A 27,523-nucleotide genomic window follows, 5' to 3' on the forward strand; every position below is an offset into this window, starting at 1 on the left:
CTACTTGGCCAAAGAAAGTATTCAATTCAAATTGTATTGAGGGTCCTGGTACTATTTGGAGAACTTCTGATCTGGAATGGAGATTACCCTAAAACAGGGGTGTCACACTCAATTTCACTAAGGGCCGCATCAGCATTGCGGTTGCCCTGGGGGGGGGCAGGGTGGGTGCAGCCTACTGGGTGGGCGTGGATGGAGTGGGTGTGGCCTACTGGGGGGGGCATGACCAGCTCTATATCATTCGTGTCAAGGGTGCCTGTGGGGGCCTGGGCAGGAGTGGGACAAATCTGAGGGTCTCTGCAGAAGGGGGAGGGACCAGGGCAAGTGCCAAGACATGGAGGAGCCTCACTGTTCCTCTCAGCCCATGCGGGGGGGGGGGCTGGATGGTGGTACGGGCTGCCGGGAGCCCTGGACAGCAGAGGTCAAACACCCAGCCTGGCCCTTGAGCACCTGTGGCACCAAGCCCAGCCCCACTTCCCCAAGGGGTCACCCAGCTGCACTTGCCTCCTCCTCAAGGCTGCTGCTGCTGTGCTTGCTCTCCTTAGCCAGGTTGCTCATGATGGGTACGAGGGCAAAGTCAGAGGGAGGCCCATTCCCTCTCCATGGGAGGAGACCCGGCTTTGGATCCAAAGCTTCCTTAGCAATAGGATGGGAGGCCCCCAGGATAGGCCAGGAGGAGGGGGCAAGGGGATGGTGAAAGGGCAGCAGGGCAGGACTAAGGCAGGACTTCCCTCAGACCCTCCCTCTCCTTTCCTTCTTTCTTTCCTAAGTACAGTGGTGGGAAAATATTTGAGATGAGGGAGGGAGAAAAACAGGCAAGAAATGCAGCTGGGGAGGTATCACCCTTTGTGAGGAATGAAGAAATGCACCATCGCCTGGAAGTGGCCAGCGATGGCCCTCACCTACTTCACATATCTGGCTTGGTGGGCTCTGGGGGAGAGGATGCCATGAACAGCATGAGAGTCAACGTTACCTGCGCAATGCCACCCACCCCCAGCCTGCCCGGTTTCGGTACGCAGCAGGGCGCTCTCCTCACAGTGCGAGAGGTTGAGCCAGGCAGTGCAAAGCTCGCCAGCTTTGCACCTTACTACCTGCTGAAACTGGGCAGGCTGGGGGCGAGCCAGCGTTGCACTTCTCATCAGTTTCATGCCACCCAGCTCAGCTCTTGGCACTATAAGGAGAGCGCCCGCTACCTGCCAAAACAGGGCAGGCTGGCGGCTGGGCGTCGTTATGCTTCCTTTTGGATTTGCACCGCCCGGCTCAGCCTCTCGGTACTATGAGAGCGCTCCATTGCCTGCCGAAACCCCTCCCTGGAGCCCATCAAGCCAGACAGGTGAAGTAGGTGAGGACCATTTGCTGGCCAGTTCCAGGCGATGGTGCATTTCTTCATTCCTCAAAAAGGGTGACACCTCCCCAGCAGGCACCCAGGGGGAAAAGCCAACGCAGCAGGGGCTGGTTCCTTGCTGTTTCCAGATAGTCTTGTGGAGCTAAGACTGAAGTATTTCAGCATAGATGGCCACCGCAAAATTGTACATTGGCTCCTGGCCAGCCTGGGCCAGGGCCAAGGCAGAGGGGGCCGTTCCCTCACTGTTTCCAGGATGGCTTCAGGGGCCACAAGAAACCACTTCGCGAGCCGCATCCGGCCCCCGGGTCTTGTGCTTGACATATCTGCCCTAAATCATGCTTTGCAAAATCAAGATTTCCTTACCAGCTGTAACAACATGCTCAGAACTGCTAAATGTGTGGAAGTGGTTGTTGTGCTGGTGCTGGTTCTCCAGATGTTCTGGATAACTCAACAGTGAGACCCTGGTGAAGCGGGCACAGCAGCACCTGCATTTTCTGCATCATACTGCATCACAGTCTGGTTTGGAAGCATCCCTGCTTCACAGGAAGGTGGTGCAGAGTGGTGAGGATGGCAGCAAAGATTATTGGCAGTTCATTCCCTTCTATCCAGGACGTGGCATGTAAGCGTTGCTTGAGCAGGGTCCATAAGATAGTCCGGGACACTACACATCCTCTCCATGACCGGTTCTCCTTGTTACCTTCTGGGAGGAGATGCAGAAGATCCGTAGGCATATATTTGTATGTGTATAGGTAGATATATACTTTCTTTTGAGAGCAGGCAACAGAATTTCACGTTTAATGTGTGCCAGTGTGCTCACAAAAAAAGGTAACAATAATAACTCTCAGCAGCACAGCCACCATTTATGTTTGGGGATGATGGATACGGTAATGCAAGACATGGAGGCAGCTGGGGTGGGTCTGGGCTGGCTGCCAAGGGTTTATCAGTCATTTCAAAGGGGCTTCTCCTTCTACACTATCAGGTCCAAAACAACAGTTGCAAGAAAATAGCTTAAAACGAATGGATTTAAAGGCCAATAATTTGAACTAGTGCATCTGTATTGCTTAGGATTAAAACACTGGAATCAACGTGAATTCCGTCAACGGGAGGGGAAATTGTCAAAATAATGGAAGTCTATGGCCACTACAGAATGTACAAGATGGATCATTGCGTCTTGTAAACAGTGATTGTGAGCGAGAAGCAGGGTGTGCATCACAAAATGTGTTGAACTGTAAATTCTCTTCAGGAATTCTCTTCACGCATACGAGGGCCAAGACTCATCCTTGTGTCACGCCTGAGCATTTTATTTATTAAACAAATTTATATAGCTGCCCAACTCACACATAGGTGACTTCAGGCAGTTTACAGAATATTAAAAATCCACCAGATAATAAAATAATAAATTAAAAAACCCTACACATTTCCCTTTTTGATCACCAAAAGGATTTCCTCCATTAGACAAAAGGATGAAGGCTGTATGTGCAACAAAATCTACTTTTAAATGACTTGTGTCTGTAGTTTTGGAATCACCTGCTCTGGATTCTTTTCCAGGTATGTCACAAATAGTAAAATAATGCCTTTTCTTTTCTTAAAATCCATGTTCACTCATTCTCCTGAATGCTGGTTCCCCTCATAGTGCTTTGTGAATGGTGTCTTTGAATCTCACCTTCTCGGGTGGTCCCTGGGGGACTCCTGGGAACATCTTAGGACAATACCTGCCAGTTCTCTTCACCTTAACTGCACAAACGAAAGCCCTCCACAAAAAAAGATCAAATAAATAATAAAAACTTTAATTACACTTTTAAAGACTTCTCACAGTGCAAAACTGAAACCAGCTTTAATGTACTGTACACAAATACATTCAAACTCCATACTGAAAAGGCAGGCACCATATTAGGGACCTCGGAATTAACTCTCAGCTGGACAATAAAAGAATCCTTATTTTAGGTTGCTCTGGTTGATTTCCTCTCAGCCTTATTCCCCCCACCTGCCCCCCCCCATTCCCATAAAAAGTCTATGTGGCGTGGTTTAGCTCAGGGATTCTCCAGACTTGGCAACTTTTAAGACTTGTGGACTTCAACTCCCAGAATTCCCCAGCCGGGGAGTTGAAGTCTTCAAAGTTGCCAAGTTGGGAGAATCCTTTAGCTAATAGCTACAGCTTCCTGAGAATACTTCAGCAGTGCTCCCTACAGATTCTCGATAATTTGAATGAGAAACCTATTAAATCAGCGTACCATTACATCAAAGGAAGATGTCCAAAATGGAGTTTCTCAGGCAAAGTTTCGGCTCCCACAGTTCCCCAGCCAGCTACACTCTCTCTTTGGAGGTTGAAGTCAAGCTAGGTCAGTGTTTCCCAAACTTGACAATTTTAAGGCATGTGGACTTCAACTCCCAGAATTCCACAGCCAGTAAATTGTCAAGTTTGGGAAACACTGACCTAGCTGAAAGTTGCCCCGCCTGAGAATTAACTGGTCTGGCGAAAGAATGGAATGAAATCTCAGTTCAGTAGTGATTAAAAGTGGTGCTTGGAATCGTGCTAATAGGAAAAGCTCCTCCGTCACAGGTGAGTTCGGCAGGGGGTGGCACCGAGGGGGTTCTGCCCTTCCTCTTGCTGAAGTGCCAAGCATTTTGATCACCGTTCGGCTGCAGGGGGGCAGCTAACCCTAACCCCTCCAGGCCCTGCTCCGGTTCTCACACCAGCCATCTCATTTTGCAGAGAGCCTTGTCCGTCAACACCAGGAGCAGCCCCTCCTTCTTAAGCTTACTATCTTGGTATTTTAGCAAGTCGGGGGGGGGGGGAAACAACCCAGCTCATAACAGATTTACAGATTCTTTTTCAGCAGCTCAAAGGAATTTTTTTTTGGGGGGGGGGGGAGGATTCACTTTACATTCAACCAAATTTACCTTATTTTTCTTGGCTATGCCACAACTGCATTGTGGTAGAGTTGTGAAGTCTTCTGTGGAGAGGGAGGAAGTCTCCTTTGGCCATCCCGGACCCCGTCAACCACCCCCTCCAAAGGCCACCAGCAACCCCAAAGGCTGAGCTTGAAGCGTGCATTCAAGCCCAGATGTGGCACATCTGGAGAAATGCTCTCCTATTGAAAATAAACTAACGTTGAGAAATCTTAGGACATCCAAAAGAAATTAAGCTGGGCAAAGCCAGTAAGGGCTAAAAATTGCACAGGTCCAGCTTTGCTTCCACGGAGGGCTGATTTGGGGCCCGTGAGATGTGTACTTTGGGGAACGTTTTCCCCACCCATCCCAAATTCCTAGTCCTACTGAAATTGCCAACCACCTCTCTCTCCAGGACTCACCTCCCATCATCCTTTTCCAGTGTCTCTCAACCTCAGCAACTTTGAAATGGGTGGACCTTGACTCCCAGAATCCTTCAGCCGGCTGGGGGTTGGAAGCCCACCCCTCTTAAAGTTTCTGAGGTTGAGAAACACTGCTTTAAATGAAAGAAAGCCCAAGAGACTTGCTTGAATTTGGGGAGGAGGTCGTTTTCATAAGAGAGTCTGGTGGAGTGGCCAGCAGGTAGCTTTGGTGTGCTGACCGTGTGCTCCACAACATACACTGTCGAGGACGGCTGGCTGAGGAATTCCAGGAGCTGAAGCCCACAAGTCTTAAATTGCCGAGTTTGCAGACCCCTGACCCAGAAGGATCTTTCAACCTGGGCAACTTTAAAATATGCAGACTTCAACTCCCAGCCTTCCCCAGGCAGCTGAAACTTACCCATGTTTAAGGGTTTAAGGTCCTTTGCAGCCCATGATTAGGGCAGACACAAACCGTTAGACATTAAACGCTGCTTGCAAGAAAAGCCTCTCCAAAGTGGAGAGAATAACACCTCACTGGTACTGCTTCTAATCCCGCCACCACCAAATACTTAATTTTAAAGCAAGTGGGTTTCCTTACAGCCCCTGCAGCCCCTCCCTGCCTTCTAAGGCTTTTGTACCTGCATTCGGGGCGAAGAGGAGCTTGGGGAGAGGCAGCACCAGAGTCGCAGCATACAAATGGTGGCAAGAGGGCAGGACGGAGTCCACCGATGCTGCTGGGCCTTGGAAAAGGCTGCACGGTGGAGCCCAGCTGGCCCAGCCCAAGGGAGCAGCCGCTCTTCCCTCGGAGTTAGGCTTCAAAGGAGTTCTCTTCCCAAAAACCCAGATCCCTTCCTTCCCAACCCCCCCGTCCCACACGTTAAATGAAATATTCATTCGGTGATTCAGACAGTCCCACTTACACGACGACCAAAAGTAGCATTAGCCTAGGTTTTTTTCAGCCTTGCCTTTCAAATGTAGCCCCCAATAAACAACCATCACATTTCTCTGTGTGCTCAGGGTAAGGAGGAGACTATTACGAGAGGGATCTGGTTATTTTTTTTTTTCCTTTTGTCTACACTCACACGAGGGAAATCCAGGAGGATAAAGTGCACATCTCTCCCTGGGTGGGTTTTAATCCCCCTGCCCAGAAGCTAGCGCTCTCTCTCTCTCTCTCTCTCACACACACACACACACACACACACACACAAATGCAGTTGGGCAGCACAACTGTACAGACCAGAAGGGAACTTCCCTTCAATCACCGTTGACACAATTGGAAACATATAAACAAAAATCCTACTCTTCAGAGACAGAAGATCAAAAAAACGGCTTCCAAGTTTATGCAAAATAAGGAGACATCTCTATGTACAGATCACACCAAGTTCTGAAAGAAAGGCTATAAAAATAATTCCTGGTGTTTGGTGCACCCCCTTCTTTCTCAAATATTCGGTTAAGAAAAAAAAAAAACCCTTTTCGGAAGCATTCAAAGGCAAAGAATTTTCTAGACCGCATTACCGCTTTCCAACGTGATGTGTGTGGCTGTGCCCGATGGGTCCTTTCCAAGCAGCAGGATAGAGGAGGAAAAGTGATTCTCCCAATAATGCAGGAATTCAGGTTTACGCAGAGGCGATCCTCTGGCGGGGCCAGGCCAGCGCTGGGTTGGGACGGGGGTCTCGGAGCAGAGTCCGTAGCAGGGATGGTGCAGTAATGCCTCGTCAAGGAGGTGGTCCGAAGGCTTTCAGAAAGGGAAGTCTCCCTTCCGGCTTGCCTACCAGTGCCGAGAGTCCACCAGCTCCGGACGCAGGCTGAGCTTCTTCAGCGTCTCGTAGCCGACCACGATGACGATGGTGGAGGGGGTGGCTGAGATGATGCGAGCGGAGAGGCCTTTGGTGAGCCCCCAGGGACCCTCCTCGGCGATCAGCTGCTTGAAGGTCAGGAGGATGGAGTTCTTGCCCCCCACCTGGAGGGAGGGAGGAGAAGGCCCACGTTTGAGGTTCAGAGGGACAGAATTCCTAACACAAGGGGTCCTCGACTTACAGCCGTCCAAAGTTACAAACAGACTGAAAAAGGGGACTCAGGACTGTTTTTCACGCCTATGACGGTTGCAGCCTCCCCAGGGTCAGGCGATCAAAATTTGGACGCTTGGCAACTGACTCTTACTTACGACCGTTGCAGCGTCCCGGGGTCACGAGATCCCCTTTTGCAACCTTCTGACAGTCAGTCACTGGGGAAGCCAGATTCGCTTAACGACTGGGTTACTAACTTAAGAGCCGCAGTGATTCACTTAGCGACCGCGGCAAGAAAGGTGGTAAAATGGGGCCAAACTTGCTTAACAGTTGCCTCGCTTAGCAACAGAAATCTGGGGCTCAGTTGTGGTCATACGTTGAGGACCACCTGTATTTCTGGAACGGTCCTTCTCAAGCTTGTCCACTTGAAGGAGGGTGGACTTCGACTCCCAGAATTCCCCAGCCGGCTATGCCGGATGCGGAGTCCTGGGAGTCGAAGTGCACCCATCACCTTCAAGTAGTCCAGGGGTTCTCAACCTTGGCAACTTTAAGACTTGTGGACTTCAACTCCCAGAATTCTGGGAATTGAAGTCCACAAGTCTTAAAGTTGCCAAGGTTGAGAACCCCTGAAGTAGTCCAAGAAGACGCGAGTTGGAGGAAGCACTGAGACTAACAAAGCAGCCCCTCTGCCTGCCAAACGTCCCAGGGCCTCCCCACAGGCCACAGGAGGGTGGGGGAGAGGAAGGCAAAACTGGAACGGCTCCGAGGGGGAAGGGAGGCACGCAAGACCGGCCGGCCGGCCTGCTGAGGTCACCACTCAAAGGCACCACCACCTGCCCCCCTCCCCCCAAATCAGAGGGGCAGGACAGGCCCCAGAGCTCCCCCCCCCGCAGGGCTGCTGGCTCTCCTTGCAGGTGGCAGGCTCAGGCCGCAGAGGTGCTTACCTGCACACGTGCCCGGATGACGTCCATGGGGTTAGTCAGGGTGGAAGCGGTGGCAGCCGCCATGGGGCCGGAGATGGCTTGGAGGAGCAGGTGGGGGCAGTCCCTGGGGGTCAGGCTGGAGAGCTGTTCTGCAAACAGGCAGGGAAACCAGGTCAGGGGCTGAAAAGCTGCTGGGGACCCACACGGGGGGCTGGAGGTATCCACCGAGGGAGCTGCTGGGGATCCAGTGTTAAAGGCTCTGTGCTCCTGGGAAAATCCAGGAGGGTTTTCTCCCCAGTCTGGATCTCCCTCCCAGATAGGGTGGGACTTAATGCGACTGCGCAGAGGCGTTTCTGCAGAGAGTAAAACATTCCCAGTTCCAAAACAAAGGCCAGAGCTGTCTAGATCCTGAAACTTCTTCCATAGGGGGGATATAAAACAATACAGGTAATCCTTGGCTTACAACAGTTCATTTAGTGACCATTCGAAGTTACAACGGAACTGAAAAAAAAGTGACGTAGGATCAGTTTCATATTTGCCACCGTTGCAGCCTCCCCCTGGCCAGGTGATCAAAATTCAGGCACTTGGGAACTGACTCATCTTTATGATGGCCGCAGCGTCCCCTTTTGTGACCTTCTGACAAGCAAAGTCAATGCATAAGCCAGATTCACTTAACAACCATGTTACTAACTGAACCGCAGTGATTCACTTAACAACTGTGGCAAGAAAGGTCATAAAATGGGCCAAAATTTACTTAACAACCGCCTCGCTTAGCAACGAAAACGTTGGGCTCAGTTATGGCCATAAGTCAAGGAGAACCTGTGCTGCTGATTCCGCACTGCCCCACTATAATCAGAGTCCTAAGGCTGGAAGGGCCTTTAGAGGTCCTGCAGTCCAACCCCCTGGCCAGGGCACCTCACTCTTGTGATCTAAGGTTTTTATATCCGAGGGAGACTCCGCCGAGATGTTGCAGGCTGACTTGACACACAGACCAATATGCAACGGGGGCCGTGCAGATGATCTCTGGTGAATCCGAGGGTCTGCAAGCCTCTTGGGACCGAGGGAAGCAAAGGGCTTGCTTGGGGTGGCTGCTCATTAGTGACCCCCAGCCCTGAAGGGCTTCCCATGTCCGAGGAGGCGGCGGGCCCCGTCCCCAGCCCATCATCTCCGCCAGGCAGGGCTTGGGAAGGGGAGGGGGCCTTCTGTGCACAGCCTTATACGGGTGTGCTCCTCTCAAGGATAAGTTTACCCATTGCAAGCCGAAGGCATTTAAAAGGGCAGCTTTAAGCTTGTAAGGGGGGGAGGGGGCTTTTCCTCAGATGCATTCACGCCCCCAAGGATGTCTTAAACCAAAGCTGATATTGTGGTATTACTCGTTCAGCCCTCATGCTCTCTCTGCCTTTCAGTCAGTGGGACCCCAGACAGCCTGTAACACCGGCCCTTTGCTCCTTAGGGCTGGAGCAGGAGACCAGGCTGGGTCCCAGGGGGGGAGGGAAGGGTCAAGCAGGCCATCAGCCATGAGTCCTTTCGTGCCCACAAGAGAGCTACGTCCAGCCCAGCTCGAGTTCCGTTGGCTCTTATCTGCTGCCATTTTGTGTTGACTGGTAGTTGGGCAGATTCTTGTAGAGAGCGTGAGCTTGCGGTCAACTTTTATGTTCCTTTGAACCGCCCGGATTTCCTGACTTCCCTGGCGCTTGACAGTAACTGATCTCAGCTGGCCTAAGGCAGGAGGCGAACTTGGGCCTCCCCTCCACCTCTTCTTCCTCCCTGCAAACCCCACTTCCTTCTAGCACTGATCCAGAGTTATCTAGTCTGAGTCACGAAACCTCTGCAAGAAAACAACCCAACTCAGAGAGGACCCCACAGTGCTCTTCCTCCTCCACACTGATGAGGTTCCCTAGCTGGGTCATGAAATGTCCACAATAAAACAACCAAGCTCAGAGAGCAGCCCACAGACCCCCCCCTCCCCCCTCCTCGCTACAAACCCCACCCCCTTCTAGCACTGACGAAGTTACCTAGTTTGGGTAATGGAACCTCTGCAGGAAAACCACCCAGCCCTGCTCTCTCCTACCTGCGTAGAAGTGGTAGAAGGGCCACCAGACAGCACTGTTGGGAATGTAGGTAAGGAGGGAGGCCACGTAGCCCCTGTAGAAGCCCCTCAGGCCGTCGGCCTTGAAGATCTGGGCGATGATGTCCCGGGTTTGGCCGAAGACGGGGAACCGCATGCCCTCGTGGGCCTGCACGCGGAAACGGCCCATGCTGTTGCCCGTGCGCTGCATCATCAGGTGCTGGGAGATCACGTCGATGGGCACCGTGATGCTCTGCGCCACCAGGGAGGCCGAACCACCGGCCACCAGCGACTTGATGGTGTTGCTGCTGCTGTACTGCGAAACGTACTTGCGGGTGAGCTCGTAGGTGGTCACGTAGCACTGACCGGAGATGAGGGTGAAGGTGTTGACCAGGAAGCCCCGATAGAGCCCGGGTGCCCCTTCGGCCCGCAGGATTTTGACAAAGGCATCAAAGGTCCCATTGTAGAGGCTCTTCCCCCTCTGGACCTGCAGCCGTGTCCGTATCAGGGTGAAAGGGTAGACGCTGATGCGGATTATCATCGTCATGCACACCCCGAAGACATAGAACTTCTTCTTGTCCAGGTGTTCCCACTCGATGATCTGGATGTTGCGCTTGTCCTCCATGGCTGGCGGCCTCCTGCAAAGGAGCAAGCGGGTCACGAGCTTCTCAACTTACCCGGCATCTCCCAGATCGAGACTGAGCTGTCCACGGCAGGCCCGGGGTGCTGGGATGTAGCCTGGATTCCCAGAAGGGGGCTGCACCCCAGAGGGTGAAGAGGCAGTTAAGAGGGCTCCTCCCTAGTGATTCCCAGGGTATATTTGGAGCAAGAGTCTCCAAACTTGGCAACTTTAATACTTGTGGACTTCAACTCCCAGAATTCCCCAGACCCCTGATCTAGAGCAATGCTTTACTTTTGCAAGATTCCGTCTACAGGTGAGGGACAATAAAGGAAACTGCTCATGAGTAACTGCTCACGTGTCCTTCTTGGGGTCTGACACCTGGCCCCATAGACTGCTCAAGCAGAGACCCCAGTGGCTGAAAGGCCACGGCCAGAGAGATCACGGACTCCCAGGCGCTCGGAGGAGGGAGGGGTCCTTGGTGCTCTCTGAGCTTGGCTGTTTTCCTGCAGATGGTCCATTCCCCGAACTGGGCGACATCCCCAGTGCAAAGCAGTCAAGCTCAAAGAGCCCCAGGGACTCTCAGCCCTGAGCTACAAATATTCTCCTCTGTCAGATGGACGGACGGACGGGACCGGTAATTTCAATTATAGGTAGTCCTCGCTTAACAACCGTAATTGGGATCGGCAACTCTGCCGCTAAACAAAGTGGTTGCTAAGTGGGAAATCATGTGACCACACACAAGCTTGCTGGTTGGGGAATTCTGGGAGCTGAAGTCCACATAGCTTAAGGTTGCCGAGGTGGAGAACGCCAGCCCTACAGTGCTCTGGGCAGCACCTACAGGGGCAAGTGAACTCCTGAAGCCAACAACCTCCGATTCAACCCGCCCTAAACTGAGGCTCAGCAGTACCGTCAGTGAACCCGCCGCGGGAGAAGATCTGTGGATTTGCTGTGGATCCAGGTGATCTTCCTCATGCTGGCTTCTGATTCCTTGTAGACTTGGCAGATTCTTCTCTTCAAGACGTCACCTTCCTGCAAAATAAGGGTCAAGGTTGTATTTCAAGTGTGAACAGGAAAAGAGAAGATGGTCCTTAAAGTCTGAGCCTGCTTCTAGCCCTTCCTGGCTATATCATTACTAACTACAATACTGGTAGTCCTCTGTTTACAACAGTTCGTTTAATGACCGTTTGAAGTTAAAATGGCACTAAAAAGTGACTTATGACCTTATGACTTTTTCACTCACGACCGCTGCAGCCTCCCCAGGGTCACGTGATCCAAATTCAGACACTCAGCAGCTGACTCATATTTACAACGGACGCAGCATCCCGTTGTGACCTTCTGACAAGCAAAGTCAATGGGGGAGCCGGATTCACTTAACAACCGTGTGACTAACTTAACTGCAGGGATTCACTTAACGACTGGGGCAAGGAAGGTTGCAAAATGGGGGAAAACTCACTTCACAACTATCTAGTGACAGCAATTCTGTCGAGGACTTCCTGTGCTGCTGCTCTTTACACGCTCCGCACAACACTGCCTACCCTAACAGGGAACGATGTCATGAACACATATGCGTAATGTTTAAATTCTGGAGGGCGAGTAATTTTGGCTTTTAAATGAAATATCTGCGAAAGAAATCTTGCTGTGTAAGTGTCTGGGTATTTCTGACACCTGCTCAACCGAACAGATCAAGGTCATCCCTTCCCACAAAGTCCAGGGCTTAAAAACAACCAGAAGGGCATGTGGGACGCTCTGCCCTTTCTTTTCCTTTTTCCTTTTGCGTCTTAAATCACGAAAGAGCGAGCGCCACACAAGCTTTCCAGGGGCTTGGACTGGTAGCCAGCTCTCCGTGAACCTTCTCAGGTTTCTTTCGTGAGAAATGTTGCAACTGAGGTGAAACTCTTCATCTGCAAGGTTCTCCTGCGCCCTGATCTCACTCTCTCTCGCGCACACGCACACACACCTCACAAGCACACTGGAGTCAACCTAAGGCCTGATAATTAATCTGCCAAGAGATGCGGCAATTTTGCATGCATGAAATACTCTGCTCTGCAACAACATTCTTCTAAGGAAAATAAAACGTGTTCAGGAGAAAAATCTGAATCTAGCGGCTGAGTCAAGAAGGCCAAAGATACCCACCAAACTGAAGCCTTCCCCAAAGGAGGAGGAGAAAGCGGGAGGTGGTGAATTCTAATCCTGCCTTAATCATGAAATCCAGCTGGGAGACTTTGAGCCAGTCTCTCCTTCTCAGACCAACCCACCTCACAGGGTTGCTGTTGTGGGGAAAATAGGAGGAAGAAGGTAGGTTGCACACATTTGCTGCCCTGAGTTATTTGTAAAAATAATACAGGAAATAAATTAAAACCCAAAAACAAATGCCATGCAAGGAAGTACCCCAGGCTGTCCTACCACATAGATTAGATTAGATTTAGGATGGATTAGATCAGCGGTTCTCAACCTATGGGTCGCGACCCCATTTGGGGTCGATCGACCATTTTGCGGGGGTCGCCAAAGGCGGCAATCCGCCATTTTCTCCCCTCCGGGGGCGGCGGCACGCCTCCAGGGGCGGCGGCATGCATGCGCGCTGCGCATGGGGGCGGTGCCGCGCATGCGCACCGCGCATGGGGCGCCGCCCCCATGCACGGCGCGCATGCGCATAACATTTGTGTGATGGGGGCGCCGTCACACAAACATTGAGAACCGCTGGATTAGATAGATTAGATAGATAAATTAGAGAGATTAGATTGGAGAGAGGGGGGGCGGGAGAGGGAGATGGAGAGACATGGGGGGGGGAGAGAGAGGGAACAAACAGACAGACAGGCAATCATGCAAGGAAGTGGCTTTTTAGTTGGAAACCAACAGTTCTGCAGGGGGCATTTGTAAGGCCTAAAGGGACAAGCCTCTAAAAAGGAGGGCGATCTTCATGGAACAGATCCACCAGCTTGTACCCTGGGTCAGATGAAAGACGATGTGTTGCGGGGCGTTTCCATCAGTCTCTCTCTGGGGATGATCACTACCTCATGGCGATGGGGGTGACTGGCACCACCAGCCTCCATAAGGAGGATAAGGCCTGATGAGTTGAAAGGGTTCCTGACCATACTAAGAGGGCAACCCAGAGTCACTGACTGAAATGGGAGGTTATAGAAATTGAATAAATAATAAATAAACAAGGAGGGGTGGGTGAAGAGAAATGGCCCAAAGTGGGCATTCAGACGGGGGCTGTCCTCCCCACTGGAACAGCTCGTTTCTCCTGGCAACGGGAGTTTCCACGCATCTTGTGGCTGTAATTGGGCTTTCCTCTTTGGGACCTGAATGCTGCATTATTTATTTACACTTGCTTATTGAAAACTATACCTTGTATTTCTCTGTATATTATTGTTATTATTGCACTGGTTGCTTTTGTATAATGCCTAGCCCAGGGTGTCCAACTGTGGAAACTTTTAAGACTGTGGACTTCAACTCTCAGAATTCCCCACCCAGCCCTGGTGGCTGGAGAATTCTGGGGATTCAAATCCACAAGTCTTAAAGTTGCCATAGTTTGGGAGTTTATTAACCTACAAATAAACAGACAAATAGTATACATATACTGCTTCAAGGCTCTTTTTGGCCCTTTACTCTTCCACATTTATTATTATTAAATTAAATTAAATTGCCGCCCATCGCACCCTCCAGCAACCATACTCCCTGAGCCATCCTTGTAACATTAGGAGAGAAATCTTTCCCCCATCTATTTCCCCCATAACATATTGGTTGATAAAAGTATCAGATTTTAAATCATCATATTAGCACACTCCCATTCCGTCGGGGGATTAGCTGCTGGGGTTTTTTGTAGGCAACATCACCTAAGTATATATACAGGTAGTGATCGACTTACAACAGTTCATTTAGTGACCGTTCAAAATTACAATGGCACTGAAAAAAGTGCAGTTATTCACATTTACGACTGTTGCAGCCTCACTCGTGGTCCCGTGATCAAAATTCAGATGCTTGGCAACCGGGTGTGTATCTGTGATCCCAGGGTCATGTGATCCCCCTTTGCCACCTTCTGACACGCAAAGTCAATGGGGAAGCCAGATTCATTTTAACAACCAGGTTACTAACTGAAGAAGCACAGCGATTCACTTAATAACCGTGGCAAGAGAGGTTCCGTTAACAATTGTCTCATTCAGCAACAGAAATTTTGGGCTCCATCGTGGTTGTAAGTCGAGAACTATCGGTATATGTTTGCTGGCGCTTTACTGAAAGGAAATCTGTATATATCCGCGATTGCAGGAGCTCCGTCGAGGCTAAATAAACACTAGGCAACCTGCTGTTGGCCGAAGAACCCCGGATTCTTCTGAAAGGGCGCCTTGTTCCCTCCGGACGTGCTTCGTTGGTCCTCGAGGCCGGCCTTTTGTCCGCCCGAGGAGGAGGAAAAACCAAGGACGAGGACTGGGGGAGGGGAGGGCGGGGAGTGAACAGCCGCAGCCGGATTGCAGCCTGACCTGCTCTCCGCACCGGACGAACAGCGGTCGAGGAAGCCGGCGGGAAAGCCAGCAGGCGCTTCCAGCGTTTTGCCCCCCGTCCTGATCGCGGGGGGGGGGGGGCATAATCCCCTCTTCCCCCAGCAAAGCGGCCCGAGCGAGGCGGAGGGAGGCCAGGCGCGCGGAGGCCCCCGGTTCCCACGGCCCGAGCGGGACGCGACCCCGTGGGGGCGGCAGCCGGAGGAGGAAGCGCCGCTCCGAGCGGCCACGCGGGGCTCCCCACGTGACGGCGGAGACACGTGTCGGCCTCCGTGCCAAGGGTCTCGGGACTCCCCCTCCCCTCAGCCGGCCCGTCCTCCTCCGCAGAGCGGCAGCCCCGCCGCCCTCCCGGGCCGACTGGCCTCTCCTCGCGAGGGTCCGCCTGGGGCCCCGTCCCGGCGGCCCTGGCCACCCACCTGCCCGGAGGCCGCGCTCTCCTCCCGGACCGGCCAGCGCTCCGGCTCAGCTCGCCCCGCAGGGCCCCGACAGACGCCGCCTCCTCCTCCCTGCTCTTCCTCTTCGTCGTCCTCCTCCTCCTCTTCTTCCTCCTCCTCCTTCTCCTCGCCACCGCCGCCACTTTAGAGCGGGGCAACCGCGCTCCCGCCCGGCTGCCCTGGACAAAGATGGCCGGCGGAAGGCGAGCGGCACTTCCGGCGCGCGAATGGCGTCACTAAACGCGGGCGGGAATTGCCGAGAGAGGCGCGGGAGGGAAACCGGCGAGCAGCCCTCCTCGGGGAGGAGGGAAACGGGCCGGGAGTGGAGGGAGTTCTTCCTCCTTTCGCTGGACTACCGGTCCCATCAGCCCCGCCAACAACCTGGGCTTAGAAGACTACCCGTAAGGAGGGAGTCGGATTATCCGACTGTTTGCCCTGGAGGGACATGGCCGCCGCGCACGCGCACACGGAGCCCCCTGGCAGCCCGGCTAAGGGGAGCCCACGAAATCCCCCAATCTCAAGAAATAAGATTCCCCGGCGTGGCGGGAAAGCCGGCCAGGCGCCTCCGGGCCAGCTCACTCCAAGGGGCTGATGGGAAAAGAGAAGAGCCGCTTTCAGTTCAGCAAAACGCGTGAGCGAAGTACAGGAGGTCCTCGACTTACAACTGTTTAGTGACCCTTTGAAGTTACGAGGACAGTGAAAAAAGTGACTTTATGGTTATTTGTCACATTTATGACTGTTGCAGCCCCCCCCCGCATGGTCACATGATCAAAACTCAAATGATGGTGGGCAACGGACTCCTCTGACAGTTGCAGCGTCCCAGGGTCATAGGATCCCCTTTTGCGACCTTCTGAAAAGCAAAGTCAGTGGGGAAACCAGATTCATTTAACAACCATCTTAGTAACTTAACAAGTACAGTGATTCACTTAACAACTGGCAAGAAATGCTATAAAATGAGGCAAAATTCACTTAGCAACAAATTTTGGGCTCAGTTGTAAGTTGGAAAAATATTTCATGACAGGACTGAACAACTGCCATTCTTCTAAGAAGCTGGCATCCTTCCCTGGTGCTTGGGCAAGAAAGAGGACCACACAGGGGCAATGTTGGCACCTGAAGCCTGCAAAACCCCCCTCCCTCAATTGCCTAAGTCCCGCCCACTTAGTTCCAGGGGTGGGGCTTGTTGAGCACTGACACCAGGGTGATGTATGGCCAATTTCTAGCTTATTAGTCTTTCTTCATTTTTAATTGTTCTGTATTCTTTTTATTATACTGTGAACCATTTACTGTAACAGTGAGATGGGCAGCATATAGATTTAATTAGTTAATAAGAAATATTTCTCTTTGGAAATGTTGAATTTTCTCTCCATCCACTATGAAGCACTCCCTTGGGAGGCCATCCTGGATTTTAACTGGCAATTCCTCCGGAGAATCCCTTCTGCCTCTTTTGCGGGGAGCATTTTGTGCCTGCTGAGCCCCCAAGGTAGCAACGCTTCAGAGACCATCGGCCCACAATAGCCATTGGACAACCACATAACACTTTTTAATAAAAATAGTTTGTATAAACACAATGATTTACATCTTTTTTTTTCTTTTAGGAAAAGGTTAGGAACAACATTGCAACAAACAGCCAGTCATGAATGAACATGCACTTTTTTCTATGGAATTGAGCTGAAAATCAGCACTTTTTAAAAACCCTGCAGATAGTTTGATGCAGGGGCTCTGCCACAGCGCAACTACTCTTCCTTCCTTCTCTGACCACAAGAGCCAGGGAGGTGTTTGTACGTCAAATATCTTCCAGCCTCTTTGACCAGAAACCATCGTGGAATGAAACCTATTTGCACACCAAACAAACTATTTTCAGCTCCTTGCAACATCCTTTTCCTTCTCCAGCCCACAAAGGGACAACGAAATTTTCCGACTTCTTGCACCCAAACATTTGAGAGGCAGGAGGAGAACCGGCCACCTTCTAGTTTTAAACATTTTTGATTAGCAGCAGGTAGTTTTAAATCTGCCGGTTGAAACCCAACATCTCTCTGCCAACGGATGACTCCCTTCTCCTTTTGCAATTGTTCCCAGGCTGCACGTCCTTGGCTGGCTGGGGTAAAGGAGACGCTCTCACCCATTTCTTTAGATCTCTTCCCTTCTTTGTATCATCTGACCCCTTTTTAAAAGTCCCTTTCCTTCCATATATTCTTTCCCCTTCCCAAAATGGGTGGCAAACAGGCCAGTGAAAATACCGATAATTTCTTTAACTGAAAGAGATTACCAACTCTTGTTCTTCGGAAGAGACATGCTGCTCCAATACCACAATTAAAGACACCACTCTCCTGCTCACCGAGAGAGGAGAAACACACACACAGAGACATGCACGCACCAAGTGTTTAATAAAGGACCCGGGGCAGCTTATCTACCTGGTCTTTTGCTTTTGCAACCCAGGTCCTCTTCGCACCTCACATTTTTAAGGGTAGTTCTTTAAGTAGATGAGATACAAACTGGTTTTGTATTTTTTTGCAATTGTCCTTGCATGGCACTGAACAGCAGACCCAGGTATTTGGCAGAATATTTTCTGAAACAGCTTTCAGGGGTGAGGGGCTCTTCCCCAGGCCCCTTCCTTCCCTCCCACCCATTCTACAACCTTGAAGGGGTTCTCAAGAGTCTTCCACTCAAATAACACTGAATTGAAACCAACAATAAATGACACGGATTGTAAACACGAGAAATAATACATTCTGTGTGCCCTCGGTGGGGACCAAGCAGTAAAATTCTCCAGTACCGGGCAGGGACCAAAGAACTGGTGGGGTGCAATTGTCATTTTATTCACCAGAGGGCAGCAGCTGCAAGCATTAGAAATAGAAACTGGTGTTTCTCAACCTCTGTGACTTTAAGACCTAGCTGGGGAATTCTGGGAGTTGAAGTCCATCCATCTTAAAGTCACAGAGGTTGAGAAACACTGATTAGGCACAGATTAATCCTAGCTCCCAGAGTAATGCCTTAAAAAAGGTCCCATGTAGCTGTGCCATCTCTCTCCCCCCCCCCCACCAAGTCCAGCAAGTATTTTGGAGAAGCTGCACAATGAAAAGAAGCGGGGGGGGGGGGGGAAATAGGGATGCCACAAGCAACCTCTTGTAAGTGAGGCTGGATAGATCCATTAAAGCCCCCTTGCTACAAAATGGAGATTTTCTTGCAGCCAATGGCTTCTCTTCTGCTTCTCCAAGATAAGCAAGAAGCGCATCTGTCTGTCGAAAAATCGAAAACCAAGCCGCCCCTCCTCTGAAACCCACCACCCAAAACCACTGGGCAAAGCACAGATTAAAAAGGGGCAGGAAACCACCACTGCCAAGCTGGAGGAAAGCCTAATCTTAGCATGGCACAACTGGTGCAAAGGAAACCATTTAAAATCCAAATTCTTAAAACTCTAAAAATACTAGGGAGAGTCCAAGAGGAACAGAGAAACACAGCAACAACCAGCTTTCATCTTGGAAACATCAAGGCTCTGATCTTGGCGGCTGCCAAGGTTATGTGTGAATGCAGAGTGAGAGGCCAAAGGGGCCAGGAGGCGCTTCTAGGGCAAGGGAAACCGGAGGGGGGTGAATGGGGTGGGCTCACTTAGGACCTTGCATAGCTGCTTCTTTGGCCCCAAAAGAGAACCACTAAACAAAAGGCAGAATGTGACAGCAAGACGGAGGAGGACAAAAATGAAACAATGGGCGAAGACAGGGATTGCGACAATGTGCTGCTGTTGCTGCAGCAGTCAAAATAAACTTTTAGTGGTTCTCACAATGCATAGAGTGGCTAAGATTACCCCAGAGCAATGTTTCTCAACCTCAGCAAATTGAAGATGGGTGGACTTCAACTCCCAGAATTCCACCCATCTTCAAGTTGCCAAATTTGAGCCTCATTGCTCAGAAAAACAAATGCAGCACCTGTCACCCACCTGAGCATCCAAACCCACCCAGACCTCCCTTCTCCCCCTGAAGCTCCACAAAGCCCAGCACATCTGGAGGTGGAGGTCACCACCCGAGGCCAAGTGGCACGGCTCCCTGCATCTCCAAATGAGAACACGCCAAAGACTAGCCACGTTTTTCTTCCAAATATCTGCAAATATTTGCAGATTGGGCTGCAAGGAAGCAGATGGAGTTGCTGCTGCTGCTAGGGAGAAGACAGAAACAAAGGAGGTGGGAGAGAAAGGAACCCCTCCAGATCCCCTGTATCAGTTTTGCAGGTGGTGTGGCGTCGTACAAAACACAACCAAGAAAGAACAACATTTAAAAATGGGCCCCGCAGGTGACCAGCTGTCTTCTAGCGGTGTTTGGGAGCTGCACTACAATCGTGCAAGGTGTTTTGTGCTCGTCCGAGAGTCCGCAAAGTTCTCCCGGCAAAACCCGAGCTAAATGGCCTCCAGGGCTGCCGTGACTCGGGCCTCCTCCCCATTCATCAAGGGGCAGTTCAGGCGGTTGTTCTCTGTATCCACGTCTCGGCTCCCACCTTCCACCTGAACGCAGCAGGATTTGCTCCCCTCGGCGGCCTCCTGCGCCTGGTAGTCCCTGTCTCCTGGGGGGCTCTGGCTGCTGTTGAGGGGGGCCTTCTCCTGCACCGGAGTCCTGCTGGACTCGGGAAGGCTGCAACCCTGCACTTTCGTTTTAGCTTTCAGCTTGTCGTGATAGGAGAAGAAGCCCAGCGCCATGGCCACCGCCAAAGTCATGGAAAGCAGGACCGTCACCGTCACAAACTGGAACCAGTAAGAGCGCAATTCCCCAACGGGCACTGCCTGGTGCTCCGGGCTGCCCTTGGGGCTGCTGACGCCGTCCATGGGGAGGTCACTGCGCACATCGTACCAGGCCACCCGCTGCCGGTAGCCATTCTCGCTGGCCCAGCAGGAGTACTCGCCCAGCGTGTGGCTGCGCACAAACACAAGCAGGCCAGTGTGGTCCCGGACGATCAGCCCCTCCTGTGATGGGAAGCTGCCCTCTGGGTAGGTCCAGGAGTAGTTGGCCAGGGCAGAGACCTGCGGGCAGGGCAGCCGCACCATGGAGTTGAACGGGTGGGTCAACACTGCAAGGAAGGAAAGGACGAATGGAGGTGTAATTCTGCTTCCCGAGGGGAGAAAAATAGCTCCTTGCTCTGTGAACCCCTTTCGGTGGGCGATGTGAAAGCTCACAACTTTAAACAACTCTTTGTGTCTCCACACCCTAAGATGCTGACACTCAAATCACAGGTTCTGCCAAAGGGGGAGAGGGGGCTCCAACTCCCTTCCCCGCTGCTGGACCCCTTATCGGCCCAACTGTGAGGTGTAAAAACAACATACATAGAGTGAGACAAACTCTTTCTCTTGAGTAAAAGAGAGCCAGGGCCAAAACCTAACGGCCCCTTTGACCTTGGGGCCAAGCCCTCTTCCCTGGCCCGGCCCTCCCTCCCCGGCCCCTCCCACGAGGACCCAGAGGACCCAGGGCAGGCACAGCCGCTGGGGCAGCCTTGACCCACAAGGCCGATTGGGCCTGCCTGAGCGAAAAGCCATTGCTCAGCTGCTGCTGCTGCCAGTACTCAACCTTTCAGTGACACTCCATCAGAGTCGTTCCTCGACCTTGGCATGGCTCGCCCCTTCCCACTGTGGCGCTGGCATGCAGCCTCAGCTTTCCCGTGCTCAACGTCCTGCAGCCAGCCAGTCCTGGAAGGAGGGAAGGAAGGGAGGGAGGGAGGGAGGGAGGAAGGAAGGAAAAGAACTTCTGAGTCACAGCAAGGCCTCCTCTGCACAACCACTAGCTGTGAGCAGGCAAAACATGAGCAGTCCCACGATGAGCCTCAATGGACAGCCTGCCCTATAGTTTGCCCCATATCCTGACATGGAGGCCCCCTCCAAGCCACTTTCAGGTTGTGCCCATCAAAGTCTGTCTGTTATCCCCACAAAGCACAGTAGCATGGAATATTGAATACAGAATGACAAGAGTTGGAAGGGACCTTGGAGGTCCTTTAATCCAACCCCCCACTCAAGCAGGAAACCCTAAACCAGTGTTTCTCAACCTTGACAATTTTAAGGCATGTGGACTTCAACTCCCAGAATTCCACAGCCAGCATTGCTGGCTGTGGAATTCTGGGAGTTGAAGTCCACATGCCTTAAAATTGTCAAGGTTGAGAAACACTGCCCTAAACCATTTCAGTCAAATGGCTGTCCAGTTTCTTCTTGAAAATCTCCAGTGATAGAGCACCCACAACCTCTGGAAGCAAGTCCTCGACTTACAACTGTAAGTGAGCCGACAATTACAGTCATGTGTCATGCCAATGATTAAACAGGCCACCACATGACTGCACCCATTTTTTTTACTTTTTCTGGAGTCCATTGTCTGCAGTGGGTCTTTTGTCTGAAACTGGAAGCAAACACCAGTTCCCAGGACAAAACATTGTAAATTGCGGTCACATGACTGTCAATGTGTAATTGGTTGCTTAATTGTGTGTTGGGTGCTCAGCAGCCAGAGTCTCTCTGCAAGGCAGATGGGCAGCTTCTAATTAGATATATAAGTAAATAGATAAGATAAAGAATGCTTCAGAAGGAAGACCACCATGGCAAAATCCTAAAAAGAGAAAAAAGGGCATTCTCCAGTAATGATATGTGCTGCCCAGTAATTTCAAGGACAGGGAAATCAAGTGGATCCAAATCAACGCAAACCTTGGGAATCTTGTAGAACAGAGCTCTCCAACTGTGACAGCTTTATGACCTGTGGACTTCAACTCCCAGAATTCCTCAGCCAGCCAGCAGCCTTGTGGACTTCAACCTCTTTGAGTTGAAGTCTACCAAGTGGTAAACTTGCCAAGATTGGAGACTCCTGATGTAGAACACACAAACACACACACACACACACAAGCTTCTCTCCTCTCGTAGGGGTGCTTCCCTCCCACCGTTGCTCACCTGTTGCTGGTGTCCTCCCAAACCGCTCGGCATGAGTGCCCATCCCAGGCGCAGTAGGGATCGCGTGCCAACAGGCAGCTGGCACAGGTGGCATAGATACTGCAGTTGGCCACCAGGACTTCCAAAATCCCTTTGGAATAGCCCACATACAGGGTGCCCTAGGGAAGGAGGAAGAGGTGCTGGGTACTGCATTTTTCAGAAAAAGGAAAATCCATTCTGGCAAAAATGGAATCTTCCTTCCTTCAGGGAATCGGTAACTTAATTTCATTTCTTTGAATTATGAGTATCCGCTTTAAGATTCAAAGGAGAGAGAGAAAAAGTTAGCCAACATTTTATCTCATGAATTCAGGTACGTTTAATGAGCCTGCATACAGGTAGTCCTTGACTTACGATGACCACAGAGCCCAAAATTTCTGTTGTTAACCGAGACAGTTACATGGGTTTTGCCCCATCCTGCGACCTTTCTTGCCACAGTTGTTAAGTGAACCATTGCAGCTATTAAGTTAGTAACACGGTTGCTAAGTGAGTCTGCCTTCCACCATTGACTTTGTGTATCAGAAGATTGCAGAAGGGGACCACGTGGCCCCGGGACACGGCAACCGTCGTAAATGTGAGTCAGTTGCCAAATATCTGAAATTTGATCGTTTATACGATGGATTTGCCCCAATGGTCGTAAGTGTGAAAAATGGCTGTGAGTCATTTTTTTCATGCCATTGTAACTTTGAATGGCCACTAAATGAACTGTTGTAAGTTGAAGACTGCCTGTATTATGCAAACCTCAGCCCGAAGTCTTCTTGGATAGAAGAAATAAAGAATAAAGAAATAAGAAATAAATGAGAAAACAAAATGAAAGGGAGTGGATAGGACACACTAGCTATTTTTAACTGTCCCTTTTCTGGAGAAAAATGCCATTTTGTTCAGTGGTGGTGGTGGTCAGTGGCTCTGTTTCCAGGCTGCTTCAGCACGTGGGAGTTTCAAGTCAACAACTGCCGGGAGGCTGCCTGTGTGGCCTGCCCCTGGCATGGCTCCGTCTGAGCTGGGGGAGCCGCTAGGGAACCTCCAGGCCAGGCCAGCCCTCCCGGGGCTGAAATTTTGGTGGGGAGATTTCCTGTAGTTTCCCCTTGGAAGCCGAAGAAACAATCCCCACCAGCGATGCCAGCATGGAGAAAGTGAGAGCTCGGGACAAGCAAAGGAAGCCGGAGTCTCCAAAGAGAAGGAACAGGAAGGAATCGGGGCACAGCTGCTCAGCCGAGATCTCCAAGGGCCGAGGGGCAGCCGAAAAAGTAGGAAACCCCCTCTTCTGGCTGTGGCCGAGGCGAAAAAGGCCCGGGTTCCTCCAGGGAAGAGCAGCCCGAATGAAACGAGGTGGAAGCTGGAGAGCAGAGACTCGTTTAGGAAAACCTGGCAGAGAATTGTGTCTAAAGGTGGATTCACGGCAACTGGACCCATCTTGGTTAATCTGGGACGTTTCATCAGTCAGAGCGAAATTAGACGCCCTCGTGCACATATTGCAACCCATTTGGGGGAGAAGCCCCTGAAGTAGATGGGGCAAAGGTTGGTCCATTCCAACGACTCTCTGGCTCTCTGCCCAATGACTAATTTCGCTCTGACTGATGAACTTGCTTGGACAGGAAGTGAAATGTCTCGGATTAACAAAGATTGTTCCAGTCACCACGAGTCCACCTTCGGGCGCCTTTGGCCCGGGGGATGGAATCATGCAGAGGAATCAAAATATCCCATCCCTCCTCTGGGCCCTGCTGGGCCAGGGCAATCCCATGGCTCCTGCAACTCGATCAGCCATTCCAGATGCAGCATTCCAGAGGAAAGATGGGTAGCCCACGACTCAGCACCGTAACGGAGCCTGGAATTACCATCAAAGGTTGTACTGACTGTGAAGCAGGTCATCACGTGACTGTTCCCGACTTTATAACCTTTTTTGCAAGTTATTAAGCAAACGCTGCCATGAAGCAAACACCAGGGTCACTAAGTGAAGTCACTGTCCGCAATGGGCATTTTTTTGGCCAGAAATCAGAAATTAAATCTGGTTTCCAGCAAAAAAAAACCAAAACATTGTAAATCAGGTTCACGTGATTGCAGGACGCTGCAAACAGCTGCAATTGCGGGCCGGCTGACAGTACCCAAATTTGGCTGTGTAATAAGTGTGTGTGTTTGTGCACACACAGTTGTTGGTGCCATCTCACATGCTATGTATATAACAGAATGCAGCATTAATGCATAAACAATTCACAAAAACAGCATATAAAATGTGTATCAAAGTATAAAACGCCAGAGCAGTGAATTATTTTAAAAACACATAAAACACATAAAATTATGCACAGGCTTGAATCACACAGGAGGAGTTACTGCAGTGACCAACCGCATGGCCAGATACCGAGGTCACTTAGCCGCTGGACAGCCCGGCCCTCAAGATGATGCATTCCGTGCAGGGGTCCAGGGACCCTTTCGAGGGGGCCTTCTGACGCAATAGGATGTGGAGTTTGCGGGACATTCCCACAATCCCAGTCAGGATTATCAACCGGCCCCCATTTATCTCAGATGCCGGTTTAGGGTTAGGCGCCAGCCAGCTGCTCTTCTCACGTCTTCTCTGACCGAGACCCTCGGAGGGAGAGTTGGGCCAGAAAGGGGGTCCCAGCAAGCTCCCTCCCCCCCAAATTGAAAGCACCACCCTCCCCAGCTGATAATGAAGGCCCACCTTCTCGGGAACAAGCAGGAGGTTCTGGATGGGTTCCGGCCTCTCCAAGAGCTGCATCTCCTCAACAATGTGGGCTTCAGTGCCGACCACCACCGCCTTGTGCAGGGAGCCCCCGTCTGCAGGGGACAAGCAGAGATTGGGGGCTGCCCGCCAGAGGAGGGGGCTGGGGGCTCCTACTCGGCCTCCCCCCCAATCCAAGGGTTTGGGTCTCATTTGGAGAGAAAAGGTAGCGCACGGGGGAGGGACAAACTTCCAAAAACGGGGCTGAATTCCAAGCAAAGAAGAGTTAACCAACAGATTTTCCAACAACAGATTTCCAAACAATAGTTGGGAGAATAATTTAGGTAGTCCCTGACTTACAACCACAACTGACCCCAAAATTTCTGTTGCTAACCAAGATAGCCGTTAAGTGTGTTTTGCCCCATTTTACAACCTGGCCCAACCCATGGCAGAGATAGCTGTTTCTTATTTTAGCTTTCTTTTTCCTACCCTTATAATAGTGTTTATTGTTTTTCTTGTTTTGAGTTTTTAGTTGATTTTTTTGTAAAAGTTGCAAAAAACCCCAACCCTGAGCTCTTGCCCCCCAAGGGGGGGTGACTCAAACCATGCTTCAACATTGGACCAAGGTATGATACGGCAGCAGCCTTCCAACATCTGAGGGGCTGCCCCACAGAAGAGGGAATCAACCTATGAGCCGTGGGGGCGCAGTGGTTAGAATGCAGGAGCCCAGGCTACTTCTGCTGACTGCCGGCTGCCAGCAGTTCGGCAGCTCGAGTCTCACCGGCTGAAGCCTTCCATCTTTCCGAGGTCGGTAAAATGAGGACCCAGCAATGTGCTGACTCTGTAAACCACTTAGAGAGGGCTGTAAAAGCACTGTGAAGCGGTGTATAAGTCTAAGTGTTATTGCTATTTTCCAAAGCACCAGAAGGCAAGACAAGCAATGGGTGGAAATTAATCAAGGAGAGAAGCAACCTGGAATTAAGGAGAAACTTCCTGACTTGACAGTTAACCAGTGGAACAGCTTGCCCCCCATCACTGGAAATTTTCAAGAAGAGACTAGACAGTCACTTGTCAGACATTACAAAGAGTGCCCTGCTTGAACAGGGGTTTGGTCTAGAAGACCTCCAAGGTCCCTTCCAACTCTGTTATTCTGCTACTCTGGGCGAGGGGAGCCCTACCTGTACCCAGGAACAGGACGGTGCAGGCAGCCCCGCAGGCCTTCTGCGTTTGGTGCACTGTGATGCGGGTGTACTTCACATCCTCCTTCACCAGCAGAGGCTGGTTGTGGATAGGGGCCACCTTCTCATCCATCAGGAAATGGTCCTTCATGAAGGTCAGGGCTTTATCGGAAGAGGGCCCCACCGAACACTGAAGGAAAGACCATATATAAAAAACAATCAGGAGGGAGACCCATACCTCAATTTTGCTGGAAGGTTCTGGAAGGTCTGGAGCAGGTCACCACACGCCACACCATCCCTCTCCTCCAGAGATGCTCCAAACCTTTTGCTGAGTCTGCGTTTACCAGCCGCGTTGCAAAAAGGCGGGGGAGGGGCACACTCACGCTGCCAGGCCGGGGCTCCATGGCGGGGCCACTGTAGGTCATCCAGCGGGAACAGTCCTTGTTCAGCTCCTTGTACTTCCCATCAAAGGCCTTCTGGATGGCGTCCAGGCTGAAGGCACAGACGGCTGAGCTGCCGGAGCTCCCGGTCTGCCTGTGGGGAATGGACAGGCCAGCTGCACCTCAGCCATTCACAGCCCTCTGCACATGCTCCGGCTCTTTATTGCAGGGGTCTCCAACCTCAGCAACTTTACGACTCCCAGAATTCCTCAGCCAGCGTAGTCCAAAGTTGTAAAGTTGCCGAGGTTGGAGGCTGCAGAGTCCAGGCTGGGTGTCGAGAGCCATCTCTGCCCCCCTCCCCTGTGCAAACCGCTCCACCTCTTACCACTGAGAAGCAAAGACCCCATAAAAGAGGGTGCCCCCATCCGGCTGCGGGAGAGCGAAGACATGCTGGAGGACGGTGTGGGGGAACAGCCCCGGCTGGCTGCAAGAGAGCTGAGCCTTGAGGAAGGTGGTCCACTTCTTCTGGAGAACCTTGTCTCCTCCAATGTCGTTCTGCAGAGAAGGAGGGAGCAGAAAAGACCCACTCAGGGACCAGCGACCCAGCTGGCCTTGGCTGGATTCACGCTGCCTGGCAGAAATAAAACGGGCCGTTTGGGGTTCAAGGTGTGGTGGGACTGGTGGTCCTCTCTCAGCATTCTGTAGAAATTGAGCCATCCTCTTAAGCCAAAACTAGACTTGATTGGTTTGGGCAGAAGATACAACATTAAGCCCAGACGTAAGTCCCCAAGATGATTCTGTTTATACTACAGCTTCTCAAACTTGGCCATCTGAAGACGGGAGAGGTTCAACTCCCAGAACTGCCCCGGCTGCCATGTTTAACCTAAGGATGCTTTTGCTTTTTCGGGTGGTGCCTATCAAATCTCGATCTCAAGCCTCAGCCTCCTCTGCAGGGAGGCATGGCCGAGCCTGCTGGGATGGTGGAAGCCGCTCACCTTGCAGACCCGGGCAACGCGGGACACGGTCAGCTTCTCAAAGAAATCAAACTCCTTCGCCGTCTCTTCAAAGAAGAAATAGACCTTTTCGTCATCTGGGGGTCCCGGGATGTTGAATGAGGCCACGAACACAGCATCGTCTGTGCAAACCACG

At 51.5% G+C, this 27,523-nt stretch overlaps 2 protein-coding genes across 8 annotated transcripts in view; both read right to left on the bottom strand.

Moving 5' to 3' along the window:
- Positions 1 to 2,627: 2,627 nt before the first annotated feature.
- On the bottom strand, positions 2,628 to 15,395 carry SLC25A44 (solute carrier family 25 member 44). Its single transcript, XM_039368643.1, has 5 exons — positions 15,185 to 15,395; positions 11,180 to 11,301; positions 9,654 to 10,288; positions 7,604 to 7,731; positions 2,628 to 6,613 (listed from the first exon to the last, which is right to left on the bottom strand). The coding sequence occupies exons 3-5, from the start codon at positions 10,273 to 10,275 to the stop codon at positions 6,422 to 6,424; spliced, it is 942 nt and encodes a 313-aa protein (XP_039224577.1). The 5' UTR covers positions 10,276 to 10,288; positions 11,180 to 11,301; positions 15,185 to 15,395; the 3' UTR covers positions 2,628 to 6,421.
- Positions 15,396 to 16,716: 1,321 nt separating this feature from the next.
- Positions 16,717 to 27,523, bottom strand: part of SEMA4A (semaphorin 4A) — a 59,095-nt gene continuing 48,288 nt past the window's right edge. For all 7 annotated transcript variants that reach the window (XM_039368636.1, XM_039368640.1, XM_039368638.1 and 4 more), the window contains 8 exons: positions 27,370 to 27,509; positions 26,760 to 26,929; positions 26,378 to 26,528; positions 25,995 to 26,184; positions 24,817 to 24,932; positions 22,104 to 22,261; positions 20,749 to 20,867; positions 16,717 to 20,254 (listed from right to left, as the gene is read on the bottom strand). In XM_039368636.1, the coding sequence (XP_039224570.1) occupies positions 19,590 to 20,254; positions 20,749 to 20,867; positions 22,104 to 22,261; positions 24,817 to 24,932; positions 25,995 to 26,184; positions 26,378 to 26,528; positions 26,760 to 26,929; positions 27,370 to 27,509 (1,709 nt within the window). In that variant the 3' untranslated portion in view covers positions 16,717 to 19,589. The remainder of the gene's footprint in view (positions 20,255 to 20,748; positions 20,868 to 22,103; positions 22,262 to 24,816; positions 24,933 to 25,994; positions 26,185 to 26,377; positions 26,529 to 26,759; positions 26,930 to 27,369; positions 27,510 to 27,523) is intronic.

Source organism: Crotalus tigris, unplaced genomic scaffold (assembly GCF_016545835.1).
Source record: "Crotalus tigris isolate CLP2741 ecotype Arizona unplaced genomic scaffold, ASM1654583v1 scf7180000020888.614114, whole genome shotgun sequence".
Taxonomy (NCBI): domain Eukaryota; kingdom Metazoa; phylum Chordata; class Lepidosauria; order Squamata; family Viperidae; genus Crotalus; species Crotalus tigris.

What these genes read in the sequence shown, in the direction of transcription:
- SLC25A44 (XM_039368643.1), bottom strand. Translation starts at nt 10,275, where the DNA reads ATGGAGGACAAGCGCAACATCCAGATCATCGAGTGGGAACACCTGGAC. An exon ending in CTTCTACCACTTCTACGCAG is followed by an intron (nt 7,732 to 9,653) that starts GTAGGAGAGAGC and finishes GCCTGTTTGCAG; the next exon opens with AACAGCTCTCCAGCCTGACC. An exon ending in TCATCCGGGCACGTGTGCAG is followed by an intron (nt 6,614 to 7,603) that starts GTAAGCACCTCT and finishes CCCTCCCTCCAG; the next exon opens with GTGGGGGGCAAGAACTCCAT.